Source organism: Tetrao urogallus (assembly GCF_951394365.1).
Source record: "Tetrao urogallus genome assembly, chromosome: 7".
NCBI classification, from domain to species: domain Eukaryota; kingdom Metazoa; phylum Chordata; class Aves; order Galliformes; family Phasianidae; genus Tetrao; species Tetrao urogallus.
In genome coordinates, this window is record NC_136820.1 from 27,764,211 (window position 1) to 27,784,255 (window position 20,045).

General features: G+C 43.2%; 1 protein-coding gene across 4 annotated transcripts in view; it reads right to left on the bottom strand.

The window, feature by feature from the left end:
* Positions 1–20,045, bottom strand: part of DYNC1I1 (dynein cytoplasmic 1 intermediate chain 1) — a gene marked incomplete at both ends in the record, with an annotated part of 166,120 nt that overhangs the window by 20,906 nt on the left and 125,169 nt on the right. For all 4 annotated transcript variants that reach the window (XM_079538690.1, XM_079538688.1, XM_079538689.1 and 1 more), the window contains 2 exons: positions 4,799–4,939; positions 19,746–19,890. In XM_079538690.1, the coding sequence (XP_079394816.1) occupies positions 4,799–4,939; positions 19,746–19,890 (286 nt within the window). The remainder of the gene's footprint in view (positions 1–4,798; positions 4,940–19,745; positions 19,891–20,045) is intronic.

Consider the following 20,045-nt stretch of genomic DNA (forward strand, 5'->3'; position numbering starts at 1 on the left):
ACGACCTTAGGAGAAGTATTTGTAATCTACTCTGGAATGAGAGCTTCAAAAGGAGCTGCAGGAGGAAGGAACTGTGTGGGTGTTAGTCCTACGTAGGTAGATCATTCCATTGATTTAGGTCACCTCAAAAGATGAATGACAATGACCTGCAAGCCTAATGCTCCATCCAGCTCTTTTAAGAGAACCTGCCTGAGCAAGGAGCCTGCAGCTTACCATGGCAGCCTCTGAGCAATGCTTTCTGACTTTTACGCTTTTTAGGTCAGAGCAAATGGGACAGGACAGCAGCTGCACGAGTGGCTGCTCCAGCAGATCAATCTGTGGGGACAGGGACAAGGGCATGCCATGGGACCTGCAAGTGGAGCTGAAGAACAGTCCAAGCAAGCAGAGGCAGCTGGACAGGAGCCAGAAGGGACCAGAAGGGTCTTTATCATGGGCAGGTGGCTGCACATGAGGGAAGTGAGCAGACTGAGGGTGGCATTAAAACATGCTTGAAAATTGAGAAACCAACAATGTTAATAAAAAATAAAATTAGATTTCTTGACTTCATCTCAGTTCCTGGGCTGTAGTTTTGTACTGCAGTTGTGAGACAGGTCCAGTGATCCACATGAAAAATGATTTTAAAACAAACACTGTTGGGCTTCCTTGCCAATCTCCCTTCTGCAGCTCCAACACCTTCAGTGTGACTTAAGCTGAGGGAAGGCTGGAAGCTGAGCCTCTGCGAGTTCCCTTAAGCTCTGCTGGGGCCACACGCTCCCTGCACAGCAGCAGCAGGACACTGGCATGCGGCTCATCTTGTGCCTTTACACCCTGAGACCCTGCTCCTCCTCCTCCTCCTCACCGAGCTGACCAAGGTCTGCAGAACCTCACAGTGCCTCTCAGCTCAGCCGCCTGCCCCATGAAGGGCTGCAAAGCTCCGTGTCAGGAATGAAAAAGGATCTTGTTTGTAGGATGATGTAGAAATAGTGCTGGACAACAATGAGAAAACATACAGTGTTCAGAAGCAAAGCACGCTGCCAGCCTGCTCTCCCTGCAGCGTGGCAGGGCCCAGCCCAAGCAGCCCTGCCACGGGCACTGGCAGCGTGCAATCTGGAACAAAATCACATTTAAAACAAGCATGTTTTGCTCTGATTTCTACAAAAAACAACAAACAAGCTCAGATAATTCCAGCCAAAATTAATTTTGTATCATTTGGAAATGGGTTTCTTCCAACGACGACAAAACACCACGTTTTGAGAGTGCAAATCCACCAGCCGGCTGCGTTCCTCAGAAAACTGCAGATCAAAGATCTTGCTTTCAAGTGAACTAACTACACAGTGTGCATTTAGGATGCTGCTTTTTTAACAAAATCTTTCAGGGGTCTGAACTCTATGGCTCTAGGACGGCTCTGTTCCTGTTAATGCAGCATTCTTCCAGCGTTCCACATAAAAAGAAGCAGTGTGCATACCACAGACACAACCCATGGGTTGTTTTTTCTTTTTTTCTTTTTCTTTTTTTAATCAAATCTGATGGTGCTGTGAAGTCCTATTAATATTCTACAGAGCTATCCGACAAAATAAGAAGCAATCATGAAATAGTCTTCAAAAATCTAAATAAAAAACCCTCTTCCCCAGTGATAGAGAGAAATACATTTGAGCCATCGTATCTTAAAATAGTTAATAGTGATAGGTTAAATTGCACGTGCCTATTTTAGATTCTAAAGGTACGAATTTATTTTATGACTGCATTGTGTTTCTGAAGTCACATTTAAAATACTTCATAAATTCTGTAAAGCTGATCCTTGTCAGATTTTTAACAATTTTGAGGCAAGAATTTAACAGGTAGCAGATCAAGAAAGATGTGGTCAGGGGAACCTGCATTCTAAGAATGTACTTAAAAAAAAATATATTGCTTATATAACATCAAAACCTGCTTGTAAATATATCTCCCATCTGCTTCTAGAAATAGACACCATCTTCACACTTTCAAAACTAAAGTATGGCATGCAAGAATGCATTTGAAAGTAATATAACAGAACTAAGCAATTCTATAGATCAATTTAATGCCAGTTTATAGGCAAACGAGGCCTCATCGAAGGCCTAGAGACCTTCTCCATCCTTGATAAAAAAAAAAAAAAAAGAAATGGTATGGACATATAGGTATGACAACAACATTTACTATCTGAAGCTATCTGAAAACCTTGCATTCCGATCCCTGAAATGGCATTATTCAGTTCGCAAAAGAACGAAGATACAAAGCTTTTTTTTTTATTATTTTCTTTTAAAGTCTTTTATATTAATTCGTCAAATATAAATCAAATGTGATGATTTGCATTGCTGCTCCAAAAATCATTTCTGGTATCTGCAGATTAAAAAGGCAGCATACGAATATCCTGGCTATTCTAAACTGCGATTTTGAGAACAACAGTGTTGATTAGATTTGCAGCACGGTCACATTTATTTTGATCAGATGCATCTAGTTTGTGGGAGAAAAGTTCTTAATAAATCTGGGGAGCAACACTAGTGTTAAGCTGCATTACAGATCAAAACCATGAAGGTAACATATCGTAACTAAACCCAGGTATTTCCTTAATTGCCTTAAAAAATAACACCTAAATAATAATGTGGCGTATTTCCCAAATTAAACAAAATGAGGTACCACTAATAACAATCGTATCTCATTCTTACAAAGAGATTTTTATCGATGGTTAGCAGCTAAACACATTATTACAGCTCTCATTTCCTACCGTCTTCACAAACGCTTTGACATTACAGGTCTGGCATCAAAAGTAGGAACAAGCTCAAAAATAGGTGTTTCCTGATACAAAAGTGTTGACAGGGTTCTTCTCATCAACAGCAGAGCACAATGACACTGCATCATCGATCAGAGAAACCCTGAGTATTATAAACTAATTATGATGACCTACCAGATAGAGGTAAAAGCAAGCAGTGATCACTTTCAGTTACGATGTTTAAAGAACCGCTTGCAGTTGCCTGGCACTGTTCCTCTGCAGAACAAAACCTCACACCTATTCACGTTCTGCCACTGTTATCATTTCAAGAGATTCTTTTATTTGCTTCACCAGTGCTCAGTGAGGAAACCCAGTGGCATCTCTTTCTCCAGAGGCACAAATTCAGTTCTCATAAAACACAAAGCTCTGAATCCAGAGAAATAATTTCAGCCTGATCCTCACAGGAAAGCTGATTTCAGCCTCACAGTAGAAATTGTCTGTGGACTCAGGGGTAGCCTTGCAAACAGAAGAGAAGCAGGATAGAGCTTGAAGTTAATTTTTATTTCTTTGCTGATGTTTCTATATATTTATATGTAAACACGCTGAAAACACACCAGCAGTTTTCTACATACAACCTTATTATTGATGGGAATGGGATCAAGCGGTCTGTGCTTTTAAAAAAAAAAAAAATAAAAATTATGGTCTCGTTGAATTAAATGGCAAAACATCAGTTGATTTCAAGCAGAGCATTTGGGGGGAAAGGTTTGGTGTTTTTTTTTTTTTTTTTTTTTCTTTCTTTTTAAAATACTTGGTTTTATGCTCTGTGTTTAAGCCTGCATTAATGAGAACACCTGAAGGATACGTCCCTCCCTTCCCAAAATAAATTCTGAGGAGACTCCTCCTGTATGTCCTCCAGCTGTATGCGCTCTAATTAAGGAGGCTGTGCTGCTTCCTGCTCGAGCACTTCAAAAGGCCTTGCTGCTCCCCTCGATGGAGCAGTGCTGGTTCCTCTTACCTGTCCGTGCTTATTTATGGCGAGCGCCAGTCACTGGGAGCCATAAACTCCGCCTGTTCTTTGCTCTGGTGGAAATGTATATCATGTTTATATGAAAGATGGATTAATGAACAAACTAATCTTAAAAGCACACAAAGAGAGAAAGAAATATTATAGAAAACAGGGTACGTGTCGTGAAACACTGCCAGCTGATTCCAGGCTTCTCTTCTCTCTTTTGGAAAGGAAAGAACTGTTGAACAATAAGTAAGGTCCCTCAGTTCTTACATGCCATTAAATTACAAGTACATAAGACTCCAGCTCTGAAAAAATATTTCCCCTCTTATTCTGAATACAACTGATGGTCATCTAAAGTGTCCGTGATATGACACAGTGGCTCTTTTCACAACCATCTTAAGGGAACAGGGAGATCCAGACCAAATATTCTCAATACACACCTGTAGCATTTTGTTTGTTTGTTTTTGATCTGAAATAACAAGAGGACGTGGGGATGGGTCTTCAGCACAGCTAGGAAACGCCTTAGTGAAAATACGAGACTTGGTAGTCTCTTTGCAAAGAACAGTACGGGACCGGCCGTTCCGCCTCTGCCAACAGCCGTGCGACGAACCCCTTCTCATCAGAGAAAGGTGAAGGTGTGACATCCTCTCCCCCGCTCTGCAGTCAGCAGCGACAGTAAGAAAACCTGCGTTTTCGTTTGCGTCTGCGCGCTTCGGTTTCACGGCAAACGTTGCAAAGTTTGCACAAGAAAGCAGGTGAAGGGCAGGAAGCCGCGGGCGTTCCCCCGCGCTCCGCGGGGCGTTGGGGGCGAGGCGGGGCGCTCCGCGGCCGCGGTCCCGGCGGCGCTGGGGGAAGGGACGCGCGGGGCAGAGCCCTCCCCAGCCGCGCGCCGCCCGCCGCCGCCGGCCCTCCCCCAGCCCGCAGGTAGCGGGGCAGCCTCGCGGCTTGGGGGGCGGGGGCCCCGCCTCGCCCTGCCGTGCCCGGTCCTGCCGGTCGCCCCGGGGCCCGGGGTGCCCGCGGCTGCTCGGCGGCGCCGTCGCCCCGCGCGGGTGAGAGCCCGCCCCGCCGCCCCCGGCCCTCACCTCGGTGTCGTTATTCAGGTTCCACAGATCCAGGCGCCCCATCCCGTCCACGCAGGCGAAGAGCGCGGGATGCACTGGCGACCACATGACATCGTAGACATAGTCGGCATTGTCTTCAAAGGAGTAGAGCGGCTTGTTGTGCTGTAAAGCAGAGAGAAGCATGAAGACTTCGTGGCGCTAGTGCCGCCCCGGGCTGTCTGGCGAGTCTAATTAAAAACTTTGCACATTTACAAAGTGTCATAAAACTTCCCCAGATTAAAGCTCCTCGCGAAGGGCGGGACCGCGCTTTAATGGGGCAACCACTGTCCGCTGGGATAAATGAGATGCCCGGCGCGGGCCGCCGGTCAGGGGGGAAGCGCCCGCTGCGGGCCGCGCTACCCGGGGGGTGGGCGAACGAGGGCGGCGGGAGGCGGCAGCAACCGGCAGCAGCAACATCCCGTGCCGACCGCGCTCCCGGCCGCGGCGATAAGCATCGGGAGACCGCCGGGCGCCGCGGCCATCCACGCTCCGTGGGCGAATGCTGCCACCTAGCGGCGGTGGTGACGGCGTGGGGCCGCGGCCCGGAGCCGGGGCGCCGTGCGGAGTCCGGCTGCCCGCGAGCCGGAGGGAAGTTGGAAAGTACGGCGGGAATAAAATGCAATCGTCCGTCATGAATTATTCATCGCGTCTGGCTCGTCTCGTTCGCGCCTAATGGCTTCGCTAATCCCTGATCAATTAATGGAAAATGAAATTTAAATGATAATGAAAGCTCGAGAGATAAAAGAAATCGAGTGTTCTCGGCGTTCGCGACAGAAATGCAAACAACGGGGCTTCCCTCGCTGAGGTCCCCCGGCTCCGGCTCACGGCAGGCAGCGCCTCGGGGCGGCTCTGCCAGCGGGAGCGGCGCGCACCTCCCGGCTCCACGCGGCCCTTCCGCCACTCGCCTCCGTCCTTGCACGCAGAAAACAATAAGTAGCACGGAGGCACGACTGCACTGCACGGTATTTTTTCCCCAAAAGTGAAGCGACTGCCTCTAATTATTATATTGCTTTTCTTTCACCTATCGTTAATTGCAAACAACAAATCGGTTCGGTCTGCGGCTGTAAGCTGCCGGTTTTGTGTCGGTCCCGCGCAGTGCAGCGACGCGTTCGGAGCAGGGATTGGCTTCCTTCCACAGGGCGGTTTTTTCTGACACGCGAATTAACGGAAGACGTTTCGAACGATGAGAGGATCAGGCCCCACGTTTTTGTAGCCGGCCTGATGGTTTTTATGCGCTTCCTAAGAGTACCAAACGTTTTGTTTTAGGTGACGATAAAGAGAATTAGAGCTCGAGGTCATTACCTTATATTTACGTAACGCCTGAACCTCTTTTCCAAAGCTGGGTTTTGGAAAAGAAAGAAAAATAAATAAATCACAGGAATACTTTGTTACCTAAACAAGCTCCGATTCCCACACGTGTATCTGCTTAGTGCATTACCAGTGCCAATCCAGTTCCTTACACGTGTAAATGGGATTACTTGCATGCCTGTAGCAACGCATTTGCAGGGCTAAGGGCCACATGAAGACGAAGCTTTGGAAGGGGCAGAGGTATTTCATGGGAAGTTTCAGAGTGAATCTCTACAGCCAGCTGCTAGATGGCTGATATTTTGTTAGACATGGAAAATGTGCTGCACGTACAGCAATTTAATGTCATTGGATGGCACCAGCAAGCAGTGGTAATGCATGAAGCTGGGCTGCATACAGCCTTCACAGTGCCACCACATGTGCCCTCTCAGCCTATCCAGTGGGAAAAAAATATTTCTCATATCAAATGCCTTCCTGTAGATAAAGAAGAACATAAGAACAACTGCATTGGGCCAGGCTGGAGGTCTCTCTTGCTTAGCATCCTGTCCTCAGTAATTAAAACCAGAGTGACCTTTCTTAAAAACTAATATTTCATCCTGCCTGATTTTGCCCACTGAGAGCAGTTACGTCAATTTCAATGTGAAGACTCGATGCGTAAGATTAAGCGTGCATATAAATGTTTGCAGGACTTCCGTACTGTAAGCCTGCTAACGAAGGGCCCAGGCCTGCAAATTCCTTTAATGTAAGGATTTATGAATAAGGACTGATACCAACCACTTCTAGAAAATGCTGAAATGTGGAACTATGTAAAGGTCACTTTAAAGCAGTTTTAAATTACCAAAACTTCAGACTTACATAATCTTTAACTAACATATGGCTATTATTATAAAACAACTGGAATTTAAACTTGATGAGCTTTCATTCTTAAATATCAACCCAATCTGTTACTCCATGGAACAGAAGAAATTGTGTAAAGCAGTATCTTCAGAGTAACTTGCATCAATTCTATTCGATACTGAGTTTGGAGTGAAAACGTGGCCCCTGCTGAATCAGTGCAGATTTGCCATCAATTTCAATAGGATGGGAATTGAGCATTTAGTAGAAAAAGCCATTTTTAAAGCATGTTTTTATCTCGTTTCTTTAAGCAAATAGTCAAAATCTATTGTTCATCTTCAGTGTTTGTACACAGGCATTGTTGAAAAGAACAATTAGGAGGGAACATCTTAAATACATGGGAGCTGTCTTGGAATTAGCACTCGTCTAAGAAATGAGAAACTTGCTTAAATAAATAATAGATATTTATATAACGGAGATATTTTTTTCCATGTTCAAATTTGACCACTTTGTTCTATAGCTTATTTGCATACAAGAATTTTCTTTAATCCAGGAGGCGCCACACATAAAGTAGCTAATTATCCATATAAAGGAATGTATACATATTCACGGATTTTAACTAGCATCTGACTTCTTAAAAAGCCATGGAAAGAGCAATTAGCTTTGCCTGCTTCATGAAAGCAGCGTTTTACACATTGGCACAATTTCTATGGGTGTCAGCTCCACCTAAAAGTACTTCTCTAACTGTACCTTCAGTGCTACAGATCTGTGGTAACACCATACTGAGCACTGTCTCCCAATTTAATTCTCACTCAATTTTTCTCCTGTTTAGGCAAAATCCTTAGTTCTGCTCTATACTGATTAACTAAGCCACGAATGTGGTGCAGTCTTGCAAGCTGATATAAGCAAATTTGATTTTTCTACATGTGCAGCAAACATGACAGAATCATGAGTGCTTGCACAGAGACTTTCTAAAACAGGTGGCTTGGTGCTTTTAAGGCTCAAACTCTGGCTTATGGGCACTTGGAAGAAGCAGTCCCAGAGTGTTCCTGAGCAGAGAGGCTGCCCCTCTGTTATGCCCCCCCATAACAAACCTTATGGCCGTATGGGTGGCAACTTGTATTACTAGCATTTGTTCACTGAAAAAGAAAACAACTAAACAAAAACCTACAAAATGGTGTTAAGAGAAGACATCTCTCACAGCATAGGTGACACATTAGAATCAAAGAAGGGCTTGAGTTGAAAGGGAGCTCAGCTCAGCAGCTCAGCTGCTCAGGGCCCCATCCAACCCTGCCCTAAGCACCCCCAGGGATGCGGCACAGCTTTCCAGGCAGCAGTGCCAGTGCCTCACCTTCCTCTGAATGTCCACTCTAAGCCTCTCTTCTTTTAGTCTAAAGCCATTCCCCCTTGTCATATCAATAAATGGCCTTGTAAAAAGTTTATCTCCATCTTTCTTATAAGAACCTTTTAAGTACTGAAAGGCTGTAGTAAGGTCTCCCTGGAGCCTTCATATTGGGAAGTGAAGCTCTGCTGTCCTTATTTAAAGTAAGCGTTCAGGTGCCAAACTGACTAGATACAAAAGGAATGAAGATAGGCACAGGCGGTGGACTTCTACTCAGGTTAGAATCTGAGCTCTTCCATGCTTTTCATAGACCTAAAGTTCTAAGCCCAATCCTTTCTGTCCTGAGGGAGACATCCTACTACTCTGCCAAATCCAGGCTCATCTTTTCCTTCTGATGCTGCCGGTTAGCCAGCCCAACCCAAAAGATGCAGACAGAATAAGTGATAACTAAAAGGTGCTGGGAATTTTGAGGTGAACACTCCTTGGAACAGCTGTACCCTGGCTTTGACCTTTCCTGTATCAGCAGTCTCCTCCCAGGTCCCCAGCTGCTAGGAGTTTGGGATTACTTGTGCATACATCTTGTGACAGGGGACTAAGTCCTCAGTTGAGTGTAAGGCTCTGCTACTCCTGAAAGCCCATATGATTCACCATGGAGTCAGAGGCTACAATTTTTATTCTGACTGATTGATCTTGATGGGAATTTTGCCTGTTCTGGGCTGCCATGTTTCTCCCAAATCTGTTTTCTGACAGTTAATGATAATTTCGGTCAATACAATAGCTGCTGTTTTCACAGGACACTTATGGGACTTGATTTAGTTCAGACTGTGCTACCTTCTAGAAGATTCAGTATTCCCAGGAACTGTTAAATTGCTTTAGAAGAGCTAGCACTAGAAGCCATAAATCAGAGTTGCTAGTTACAGGTACATCCCTGATGGCTCAGCACTGTCTGCATTCTCCCCAGCGGCTATCATTATCCCACAGACCCCGACACTATACAACTCACAACTTGCAGTCTTGCCCCACCTTTTCCAGGCAGAGCCAGACCTTCAAGGACAACAATGGAGGAGAAAATAGGGAATGTTTATGCTTTTCAGCTTTAGCCACTCGATTTTACTGTTCAACTGAGGTGCACTAAAACTGAGCTACATGAGTAATTTCTCCTTTACCTTTTGTTAAATTCCTGTCAGCAGTCAGCAGTCCTGAATTACATTTGAGCCTCTGAGGCTCTCTGGTCACTCCTCTGGGCTGTGAGCTACGTACATTCAGTATTGTCATGTGTGATCCGTAGCTTAGTGTCTTCCAGTAGGTAAGGACAAAGATTGGTGTGCTGTGCTCGAGAGATACTACCACTAAGTATTTTTAAATCTTATGATTCAGTACCTTTAAGGCAAGTTGTTGAACAATGAAGTTCCCTTTGCTTTGATTAATGATGCTGAATGCAAAGTCCGTGGTTAGTAAAATAATTACTCTTCAAGATGGGATTGGTTTCCTGGCCCTGTTGAACTAAATGGAAACACAGCCATTTACTGTGCTATTACTCCTCAGGTCTGCAAATTTTGCTGTTAGAAGCACTGCACTTCTCATGTTTACAATGTAAGGAAGAAAATTCTTCAAAATCCTGACCTCCCAATGAGAGCAGGGGGGATGAGAGCTAACCACTGCCTTGCAAGACTGACTCCCTATGTATGCTGCTTTTCTTCCATTTCTGAGATGGTGGCACCTGCGCCATTTACACAGCCTCACCCAGCACCATCTCACTGTCAGAGGTCACTAAATCAAGTCTAAACTGCACTTCTGGACTAAGGAACAGGTTTCGTTTTTAGATTCAGCAGTGTTAAAGGGTGGGGAAGAAACAACTGTGGAAACGATCACTACACTCTTCTGAGCTGTGTTTTAAGTACTGTAGTGCTAGTGCTAAAAGTTGATGACACTTAAGGTGAAACACTTCACATTCAGAAATTGTTATTCTTGCAGAGATGCTGAAACTGTTGACTCTCTTAATTGTAAATGATAAAAAAACTCCAATATTTTTGCATAAACATGTGGAAGTTATTATAGATGGAGGAGGGGACAAGGGTGAGACTGAAAGGGAAGGGAGTAAGAGAGCAGACCAAGTCTGGAGATACCATGATGATTACATTTTTGTGGTTTCCTTCAAAGTCAAAGTGTCACGGGTGAGCATACAAGAAGGAAGCAAAAGAAGAAAGTTTTGATGATTGGCACAGGCGGTTTTAATGAGAACCGATCCTAACGTTTAATACTGTGGCATGAAGAAAAAGCATAAAAGAACTCGGAAAGCCAGATATCACCTGATTTGCAGGAGAAACAGAAAGCCAGATAGAAGAGCTTTCAGCTGTGGAGATAGCCTGGAAGTTACACTGACAGGTAAACTGCTTATTTGGTTAATCCTCCTGAATAAAGTTCTCTGCAGAAACGCAGTGCATTCAGGCCATGCTGCTAGACAACAGTTCCCTCCAGTCTCCTAGCTGTCTTCTGTCCTGCTTTTCCACTTACTCAATGGAAAAAGACCTTCTTATTTTCTCAAGAAAGCAAGCATGAAGTATGGTATTCCTCTATACCATTAGCTGAGGAACTACTCTCAGAGAACTTGATATATAGGTGTATTAGTAGATGTCTAATGTAAAATTAAATGAATTGATAACCTGCTTGCCACAGATAAACTTTGCAATGCTGAGAAAAGAAGAAGGTAATTTGTATGAAGAGGGTAATAAGCAGATTGGGTTATGGCGAGGCACTGTGGAGGACAGTGCTGCCCAGCTCACTTTTCTGACAAGATCTTACCGGCTAGGCTGGTGTATGCTTGTTTCTGCATTTTAGAAACCCAGCTTTATTCCCAGTCTGGAGCCCCCTTGACTCCATCCACACTTGCAAAAATTGTGCCTACAGCCTTCCAGTGCTTGAGGTGAATACCTCCCGCTCCACTTGCTCACTTCAAGCTGGGTGCTGTGTGGATAAAAACAGTGGAGAAACCTGTACAGGTATTTGCCATTTGCCTGTGTTTCCTCAGGCTGCTGACTTCATCACTAAATGTTAATAAAGTTTTCCACCTTTTATTTAAAACATGCTTTAAGCAAGCCAGCACTTCATCTAATGCTACTAACTATGCATTTCCATCACCAGAATACTTCAAAAGTATCATATGTGTTGGGATTTCTACCTACTTAGAAGACAGCTCCATTTCTTCTTTTAAGAAGCTCTAAGCACTAAAAAAGGTGTTACTGTCCCTGCCAGGCAAACTGATTCACAGCTTCTGGAGCTTCTACTCCTGCCCTTATATTACTAAACATATTTTCTGGATTTTTTTCAGCGAAGCACTTGAGGGACTCGCTGAGATGTATGAGGCAGGTATGGTTTTGCTAAACCGACAGAAGGAACAATCAGCAAGCTCTAGTCAGAGCTCATGTGAAATGCTGAAGAAGAGCAGATTTGGTATTTTACCTCCTGTTGTCACTCCCAGTTTATATCCCATATTCAGGAAGTGGCACTGGTGATGATGGGGTCATTCGGGGGCAGCCAGATCACCGCCAGTGCTCTCCTGTCGGGCAGGACAGGCAGAGGCACCTGTGTTAGAGCCTGCTCCTGCCTGAGCCAACAAAACTGTTTCTCTGCTCCAGGCCTCAGGTTACTGATGTTAAACTAGGCAGATCTCTCACCCAGCATTTAGAAACACAACATCTTGAGATCCTTCTCCTTCCATTTCTCTGCTCCCACTGTCTTCCCTGGTTAAACTACGGGGCTAAACAGGCTTTTCTGCAGTGGCACTGTGCTGTGATGGCTGTCTGCCTGCTCAGTTTGCAGCCCCTGCTCCTCCACCATGCTCACAGCCTGGCCTATGCTGCAGCGTTACCGCCGCTCCAGCCGGGCACAGGAAAGTGGTTTTGTGATAAGGGCAAGGAATAGAGTGGGATGATGGAGCTGCATTTCCAGGAGATTGTTACTGCTGTGATCCAACCCCCGTGAATCTGACTGAAACCTTCAGTACAAGGCCCTGGAAAATTCAATTTTTCTTTTTAATGGAAAATGCTGCTCCATCGTAGGGTACCTGACCTAGCATTGCATGTGGACTCAGAATCGTTAAGCTTCCAAGCAACCCTGTTGTTTTAATTTCAGTGTTCCAGCTGCCGGGAAAAACAGGCAGGAGCAGGAGGAATACTGCAGAGCAGCCAACGTGGCCTGAAGTGACAGCACTGTCTGCAGAACAGTCCAGATTAGTATTTGTGGCTGCCACCACCACGATGCCTGCAGAGCTTTCTTGGGTCAGCAAGCAATGATTTTGAGGCTAATTGTTATTGAAGAGAACTCCATGTTGTAGATTTTGAATACAGTTCCCTTTTTTCCTGATAACAAAAGTCTCTCACATAGCAGAGAAAGGACTGCTGCATGAAGCAGGTGGGAGAAAATTTCCATTAGTGAAGAAATTCTGGCTTTTATATGTTGATAATTCTCCTGAAATGGTTTGCTGCTGCATGTGAGCCTGATCCTTCAATATAATTCTGCAACAAAACAGTCAGTGGGAGGCTTGCATTTTGATTTCAGGGAAAAAGAAATCACGACTTTGTTTTGTACAGATTATATGAACTCCTGAAATCAAATTCTACTTTCCATTTGCAAATAATGCTTTCACTGGCTGCAGCTGGATTTATGTTAGGGCTTTCTGAAATAAAGCTTAGCCCAGGAAAAACAGCCTTGGTATTTTAGATGACTTTTTTGTGTGTGTGCCATTCATCACAGAATGTTTCACAAAGAAGAAGCATGGCTGGCATGAGCAAATGAAATATGTCAGCCAGCTGAAGAGTATTTTCCTATCACTTTTCAAATATGGCTACACTGAATACCAAAATCATGAGAAGAATTTAATGTGAAGAACTGGGGCTGATTTCAAACCACCTGACTTCACTTTGGTTTTACTCTGTAAAATTACCTAGAAAAGACCATAATCTTTTTTTGTGCAGCAGCTGGATGGGAGCCAGACCTCTGGCTCCAGAGGTAAAGGGCAAAAACTAAAAAAATCTTGTCTGAACAGGCAACCCCACCCTCTTCCCCAAGTCAGCTTGGCCTTTTGACAGAAAGCGAGCTCTGAAGCAAATTCATTCATTGCCTTGTTTTTGGACAAAACTCAAAATTCTGAACTCACACCGCAGAGAGACCATTGCCATGAAATTCAGCATGCTATTTTATTACCCTTTGTTTCCCCCTCTAATCAGATAAAATTAGCATTTGGACTGTGATTAATCAGATTAGTCATTTTAATTGCTTTTATCAAAGAGAAAAGCCTGCACTGGAAATGTAGTGTTGTCAAAGGCAGGCGATGGCCTTGTGAGCACATTCAAGAAGCACCAAGTTGTAATCCAGCATGTGGGGGACTGTTCCAGCCACGTGTCCAAAATAAGAGGGGCTAAAGAGTCCACTGAGCTAAACATTTGAGCCTCACATAAAACAAGTGGGAGAGTGGGAGGAGTAAAAGGGAGAAGACTCTATTCAGTCTACCTATTCCAAGAATAGACTAAGGTTTTAGTGCACTATTTCTTTTCCTCTTTTTTTCCTTGATGTTAGTTATATGCCACCCTAAATTCTTTGGGTCCTTTTGAGATGGACCAAATGAGAGAGATGGCACCAAAGATAGATTTAGATTACATCCAGATTCAGCAAAGTGAAAGGTGCAGAAAGCCAGAGGTGATAATAGTCCTGTAGTTTGGTTTAGCATCTTATCAGAGCATACCCTGGCTTTCTTCAGCTTGCATCTTAGCTTTTCTGACTGCAGAATTAACGTGTAGTTGTGCCTGTGTGGCAAGGGATAAAGAGGCTGATTCGCTCCTGATGGTGGTTTGTGAGAAACTAAGAAGACAAATTCTGCACTTTAAATAAGACCCGAAGCTGTCCAAATGCAAGAAAGCCATCAAAAGCTCCACATGTTGGTCATCTATAACTACCAGACCTTGGCTTCTCTGTAGAGAGAAGTTGCAGTACTTCCACGAGAGGTATCTAAACTCTATGCACTGCTAAATGAGAAACCAAAGTATGGAAGCTCTAAGTAGCAATGGATCCAAGAGGATCCAACTTCATATGCAGTAAGATAGATCTAATGTGCCTCATGTGCTAATGTGAGAAGACTAAACAGAGCCCAACAAATTTAGGAAAGTTTAGAGCGAATGCCTTCAAGACTGAAAGTAATAATACTTTATAAATTTTACCAGGTCCATCTCAAAACTGCACTTAAGTGTTAACAAGATAAGATATGTGAATAATGTCTGAAAGAACGTAAAAAATATTATTGCTTTGGATTAAGCAAAGAATATGAATTAAGAGACTGGAACATAAGAGTTCTATTCAAGCATGCTTCCATCCTCCCTCAGCCTTTCCTAGTTCTTCATAGGAGCACCCACTTTAAGGCCACCAAATTGGTCCTTTATGAAACCTCTGCATTTCACCAGTCCATCCTGCTGGCAGAGACCAGTCTGCTCCTGTTACAAACTGAAGAAGCAGGGCTGGCCCCAACTGAACAGAACTGGTTTTCATCAGGAAGCGTCAGCACATTAAAATCAAAGCTTTAGTCCAAGAAGATCCTACTTTCAATGAATCCAAAGTTGTTCGTAGACACAAGATACAGCTCTGAGCAAAATGGGAAGATCATCACAGCACTTCCTTCCCTTAGGGAAGGCACATGTTCAACCTTACTCAGGCAGTCCTTTGCAGCATGGCTTGGTGCCAAACCACGGTCTTACAGAACATTCTCATGAAGCTCTTTGTAAATAATTGCACATTCAGTGGAAGAGGAGCATCTTCCACAAGACGAGGAAATAACCCTTACTGTTAACCACTGACATTAGTGCCTCTAATCAGTGATCCATTCTAATCACCTGCCATGGAACTTGACTGTATCAAGTCATTAATTCCACCATTTCCAATTACAGTTAAAACAGTTTTCATGAGGAAGAATATACCAAGTTGTTGCAATAGTTCACTAAGTTTACTGTCCTTTTATCATGAATAGTATTTGATGATATCTGTACACGGATCTTTAACTTCAGGCAGTGCTATCTGTAACACAAAACTTGCACACTGAATGTGATCGAAAGTATACTAGAAAATATCTGATCCGATATCCAGATATCTTGATATGTGGTATTAGTAAAGCAAAAAATAGTAACTCTTAATCTTCAAAAAGTGACAACTTGACCCGTAAAGCTCAAAAATTGCCTGTTTGTGAGTGAACTGTTTTCTTAGTGACTAATCCACACAGTCATTTTATGCGCTGATTCATTCTGCTGCACTATTGATTGTCACAGTTCTATCAAGCCGATCCCAACAGTTCCTATTAGCCAGGCTTTTGGGGGAAAGTTTAGGAGTGAGAGGTAAAATTCCTACTTATCTTTCACAACAACACCACACTTACTTCTTCATATTCTAGTGAGAGGTTTCTGCTTGATCTCCAAGGAGATGGTGTTAAACAATCAAATTAAGACCAATGGTATTTGAAGCCTGACGCTGGTAGGAAGGTATGAAAGTACAAGTTAGAATCATTTACTCCAAGTGTGAGGAGAACTGATTCATACCACGATGAGCGAACAGCAAAGTTAGTGAAGATACAAAAATTTACATAAAGTACATGGACCAGAAACATTAATTTTGTTTCTCAAAAATATGGTTTTTCAAAAAGCACAACAGACTGCAGACTGGGACAGAGGATACCAAAAGAGAGGAACTTAAGAATGAGAAGACAAAGGGGAGGGACTAGGAAGGGAGCTACCACTGATGCACATGCCAGTAAGGCAAAATTGAGAAGGGACACTAAAGTAGATAGTCTATAGGAAGGCACACAAGCCCTCTGACTCAACTAGTCTTTGCTGGTGGTTATGCAGTGGTTCTATTACCAGTCTGCTCATCTCTATCTGCCTGTTTATGGCACTCACCATCATTTCTTAATATTAGGCAAGAAAGAGAGAAGCTTGGATGGGGATACAGCAGTGTTGTTACTGTTATTCCAACCTGTCTTTTAGTTAGCTGTCCATCTGAGCATGGCTTAGATATTAGATGCGAGAGGAGAAAAACTCAGTCATTAGCATCTACCATCAATAGAAGGATAAAAGAGACATGTGAAGGATGGAAAAATTAGCACAAGCTATCTCTTTAACTGGACTGTTATTTAACTCTCTCAGTAGCAAATGTGCCATTTTCTAAACATTAGCTGAAACTTCTTGTTTTGCTACGCTTTAACAGTTCCAAGCTACCTCCTGTCCCTTGACACAATATCTAAAAATTCCCACTCTGCACAGCAATTGCTGTAATAATAACAATACTTACATTTCATTATTTAACCTCATGCTATTCATTCATGAGGATTAGTGCTTAATTAATTCGCAACACTTAACATTTCCACTTAGCACTTTACCTCTTCAAAGCATTGTAGTGGCAGAGCTCCACAGACATTTCCCATCAGGACTTTCCTTTGACAGCTCTGCATCAAGACTTGCTTATGTAGTGTAGCATGAATTAAAACTGAAAGTCCTATTGACCTCATCAGGAACCAGGTAATGCCCCAGCTATCAAGTGATTATATTTGCAAATTACGTTTTTGTTTTTTCTACTGCTTCTGGTTGCTTACTATTCACCCAAGGATCTAATTATTGGCTAATATGATGAGTGATAATGGGAACCTTTTATTAGTGTTATCTACAAGACCTTCATTCTTCAGTGAAAACCTTACTCTCAGTCACCTGGTTGAACGGTGTTGGGATGGAAAATGTGTTAACTGCACAAACAGATTACAGAATGTCAATCCAGAGTTTTTAAGGGAGGGCTTTCAATCTGTCAGTCAAATGCCTGCTATGAAAGTGCCTCTCTTGTAAGCACCCCAGGGTGCTACACCACATCAATAGGCAATATAAACACAGAGCTTTTATGGTTCACTTTTCAATTGGACATTGACTCTGAACCTGTGAAACAGAAAGGAATTGAGTTTCACGATGAAAGAGGATAATGTGCACAGGATTAGGTAGACATCACTGGTAGGAGCCAGAAAGCGATACAGCTTTGAATGCCTATAGAGGGATTAAATTTGCAAACAAGAAATCAAAGGCATAATAATAATAATAATAAAGAAGTCTGAGTAAACTCTCATAAACCAGCCATATTGCTCATTTTTTTTTCATATTAACAGGCTATTTTTTTCAGGTAATCAAAAATGTTGAGGGGTTTGTTCAATATCTAGTGATGGACTGGCTCCTGTCTATGGGAACAAAGAGAGCCCAAAATATGTACTCACTCCAGCCAAGAGATAATACAGAAAGAAATTTCTGCAGTAGACAGATAGGAAGAAAACGAAAACAGTGCATTTCACGAACTTGTCCAGAACCTCAGAGTAGTTCTGCACAACACAGAGGCTAGCAGTGCAGCAGCCTAGAGTTACTACTGCTGCTCAGATCTGCTCCAGGAGAAACCAATGGATCCACTACAGCAATACTGTTTCCAGCTCATAGCTGTGCCTCAGAGTGTCACATGCACATCCCTGCTCCCATCAGCTAGGTCAAGTAGCTTTCTCAGGAAGTCCATCTTGCCAGATGAGGTATTAAAAATTTAAATTGCTTGGTTCTTTGAAAACTGACTGAATTGAACAGCATCTGACCTAACCGTTTTGGCAATGAAGTATTCCACAAGGATTACTATGTACTGCTAACTGCAGTGTCTTTGTGTCCAAAATATGCTGTGTTAGTGTTGCCACGAACTTCCAAAAACCCAGGCACTCAAAATAAAAAACCATGCCTTCTCATTCCTTAATATAATTTCCTTTACGCTGCAGAAGGATGAGACCCTTAATGCAATATTCAGCCTCAAGCTGAGGGTCAGATACTTATGCCAAACTTTTCTGGACATACATATTTGGAATGCAAGTATTTCAGTACCTACATTTCATTTTCTACCCAGTACCCACAAATTCTTTTCCTCTTACTTAACTTCAGCTTCAGCCATCTGATACTCTCTTGCCATCAGTGCCACTGCACAGCACACCCTCATCTCAGACTCATCAGCCTGAGCCAGCTCTCTGTCACTGGGTTATCCTGCAGCCCTCTCTAATATTTACTACCTAGGACTGACCCCAGATTCATTCCAGCCTGCCCACAACCAGCCTCCTCTATCACTTTTGCATCGGTTAAGGCTGGATTCACTGCTATTTCTGGTGAGAATCAGGTAAATCACATACCCTCCTCCTACCAAGTACGCAATGCTCAAAACCTGTAATGCTCAAACAAAATTGTCAGCTGTGGTCATTGCTCATCATGCAAACATACCTATTAATTAGCATACATATTACATCAAGCTATTAACAAATGCATTATGAAGCTAACACAGTGGCTGATTTAAGTTATTATCTAGGTAACCATGCTTCTGTTTTCAGAACAAGGCAGCCACATGATTCCTTCTGATCACTTTTGTGTTTACATTTGCTGTGCATCTGTTGCAGCATCTCGAAGCCCTGATGCCTTTGAGGAACACACACAGAGATATTTCCTGATTGGGGTCAATTTCCAGCACTGGAGCTCAGTTGGATACAGCTCAAGATGTGAACCAAATGCAGACATAAAGAAATGATGAAGACAGAAGCCTAGTGTTTGAAATGCAGTTCTCTGTTCTGATGTATGACAAAAATAACTGTTTATATGACTTAAATGTTAGGTATTTTACTTATCTTATTCCACTCAGCCTGCACAATGAGGTTGGTCTGTTTAAACTGTCCTGCAGTTTTTAGTCACTCTGTCATTAGCCATATTTACACATACTTAGACAGGTGTGAGTATTCAAAGCCCCACAAGCCTGTGCACTCATTTCCATTGTTCACAGTGCTGTCCAGGTAAGAGGTGACACAGACGCATCCACAGAGCAGTCAGCAAGAGATTCACAAAAGTCATGAATGTACCAGCATGTATTTCCTCTCTGCTCCCAGCCATTGGTGTCTAATGTCACAGAGATACTTTCTGGCTACCCCATCCTCCTACAGCAATGATTTTCTTGAAGGATATTGATTGCACTGTCGTACATGTGCCTCCCTGTTGCTTCATCAGAAGAAAGTGTTCCTGCTGTTGTGCTGTCATGGAGCACAGTATTAGTCTTGCAATTCAGCCTGCACAAGGAGTGCTAGATGAATTGTTTGATGACTGCTACTACAATACATCCTATTCTCCCTTCTCAGTGAAACTGCTCAACACTGGGGTTAATACTGAAGAGCAAGCCAGCTGAAACTACCTTTATAGTGTAGGCTCCATGACAAAGATGGCTGACATAATTACACTGGGTATGCATTTCACTTACAATTTTAATGCTACACTTTTTCTAAGCACAGACTTTCAGTGAATCAGTTCCAAGTGAAACATTTCTGACAATAGCATTTTCACAAGTAGCATTACCAATCATGTCCCAGCTCGATTTTCTCACCTTTGTGGTCCACAGCTTCACTGTCCAGTCAAATGATGATGTGACAAAGAGATGGGAAAAGTCAATCGAGCCCACTGCCATGTGGCAATTGATTCCTGTGACAGGTCCTTGGTGGCCTTCAAAAATTTCACCAATGCCGGCTTTACTGCAGGAAGAGGGGACATTTACATTCAGAATGTGAGTTAACATGTGCTGTTTTAACATCATTTTCTTTTGCTCTTAGAATTCTGTTTCCTTCTAAAGCTTCGTTTAACCTGCAAAGTTCTCTCCCTTCAGCAAGGCCTTTGCCTGCAGCAGCTC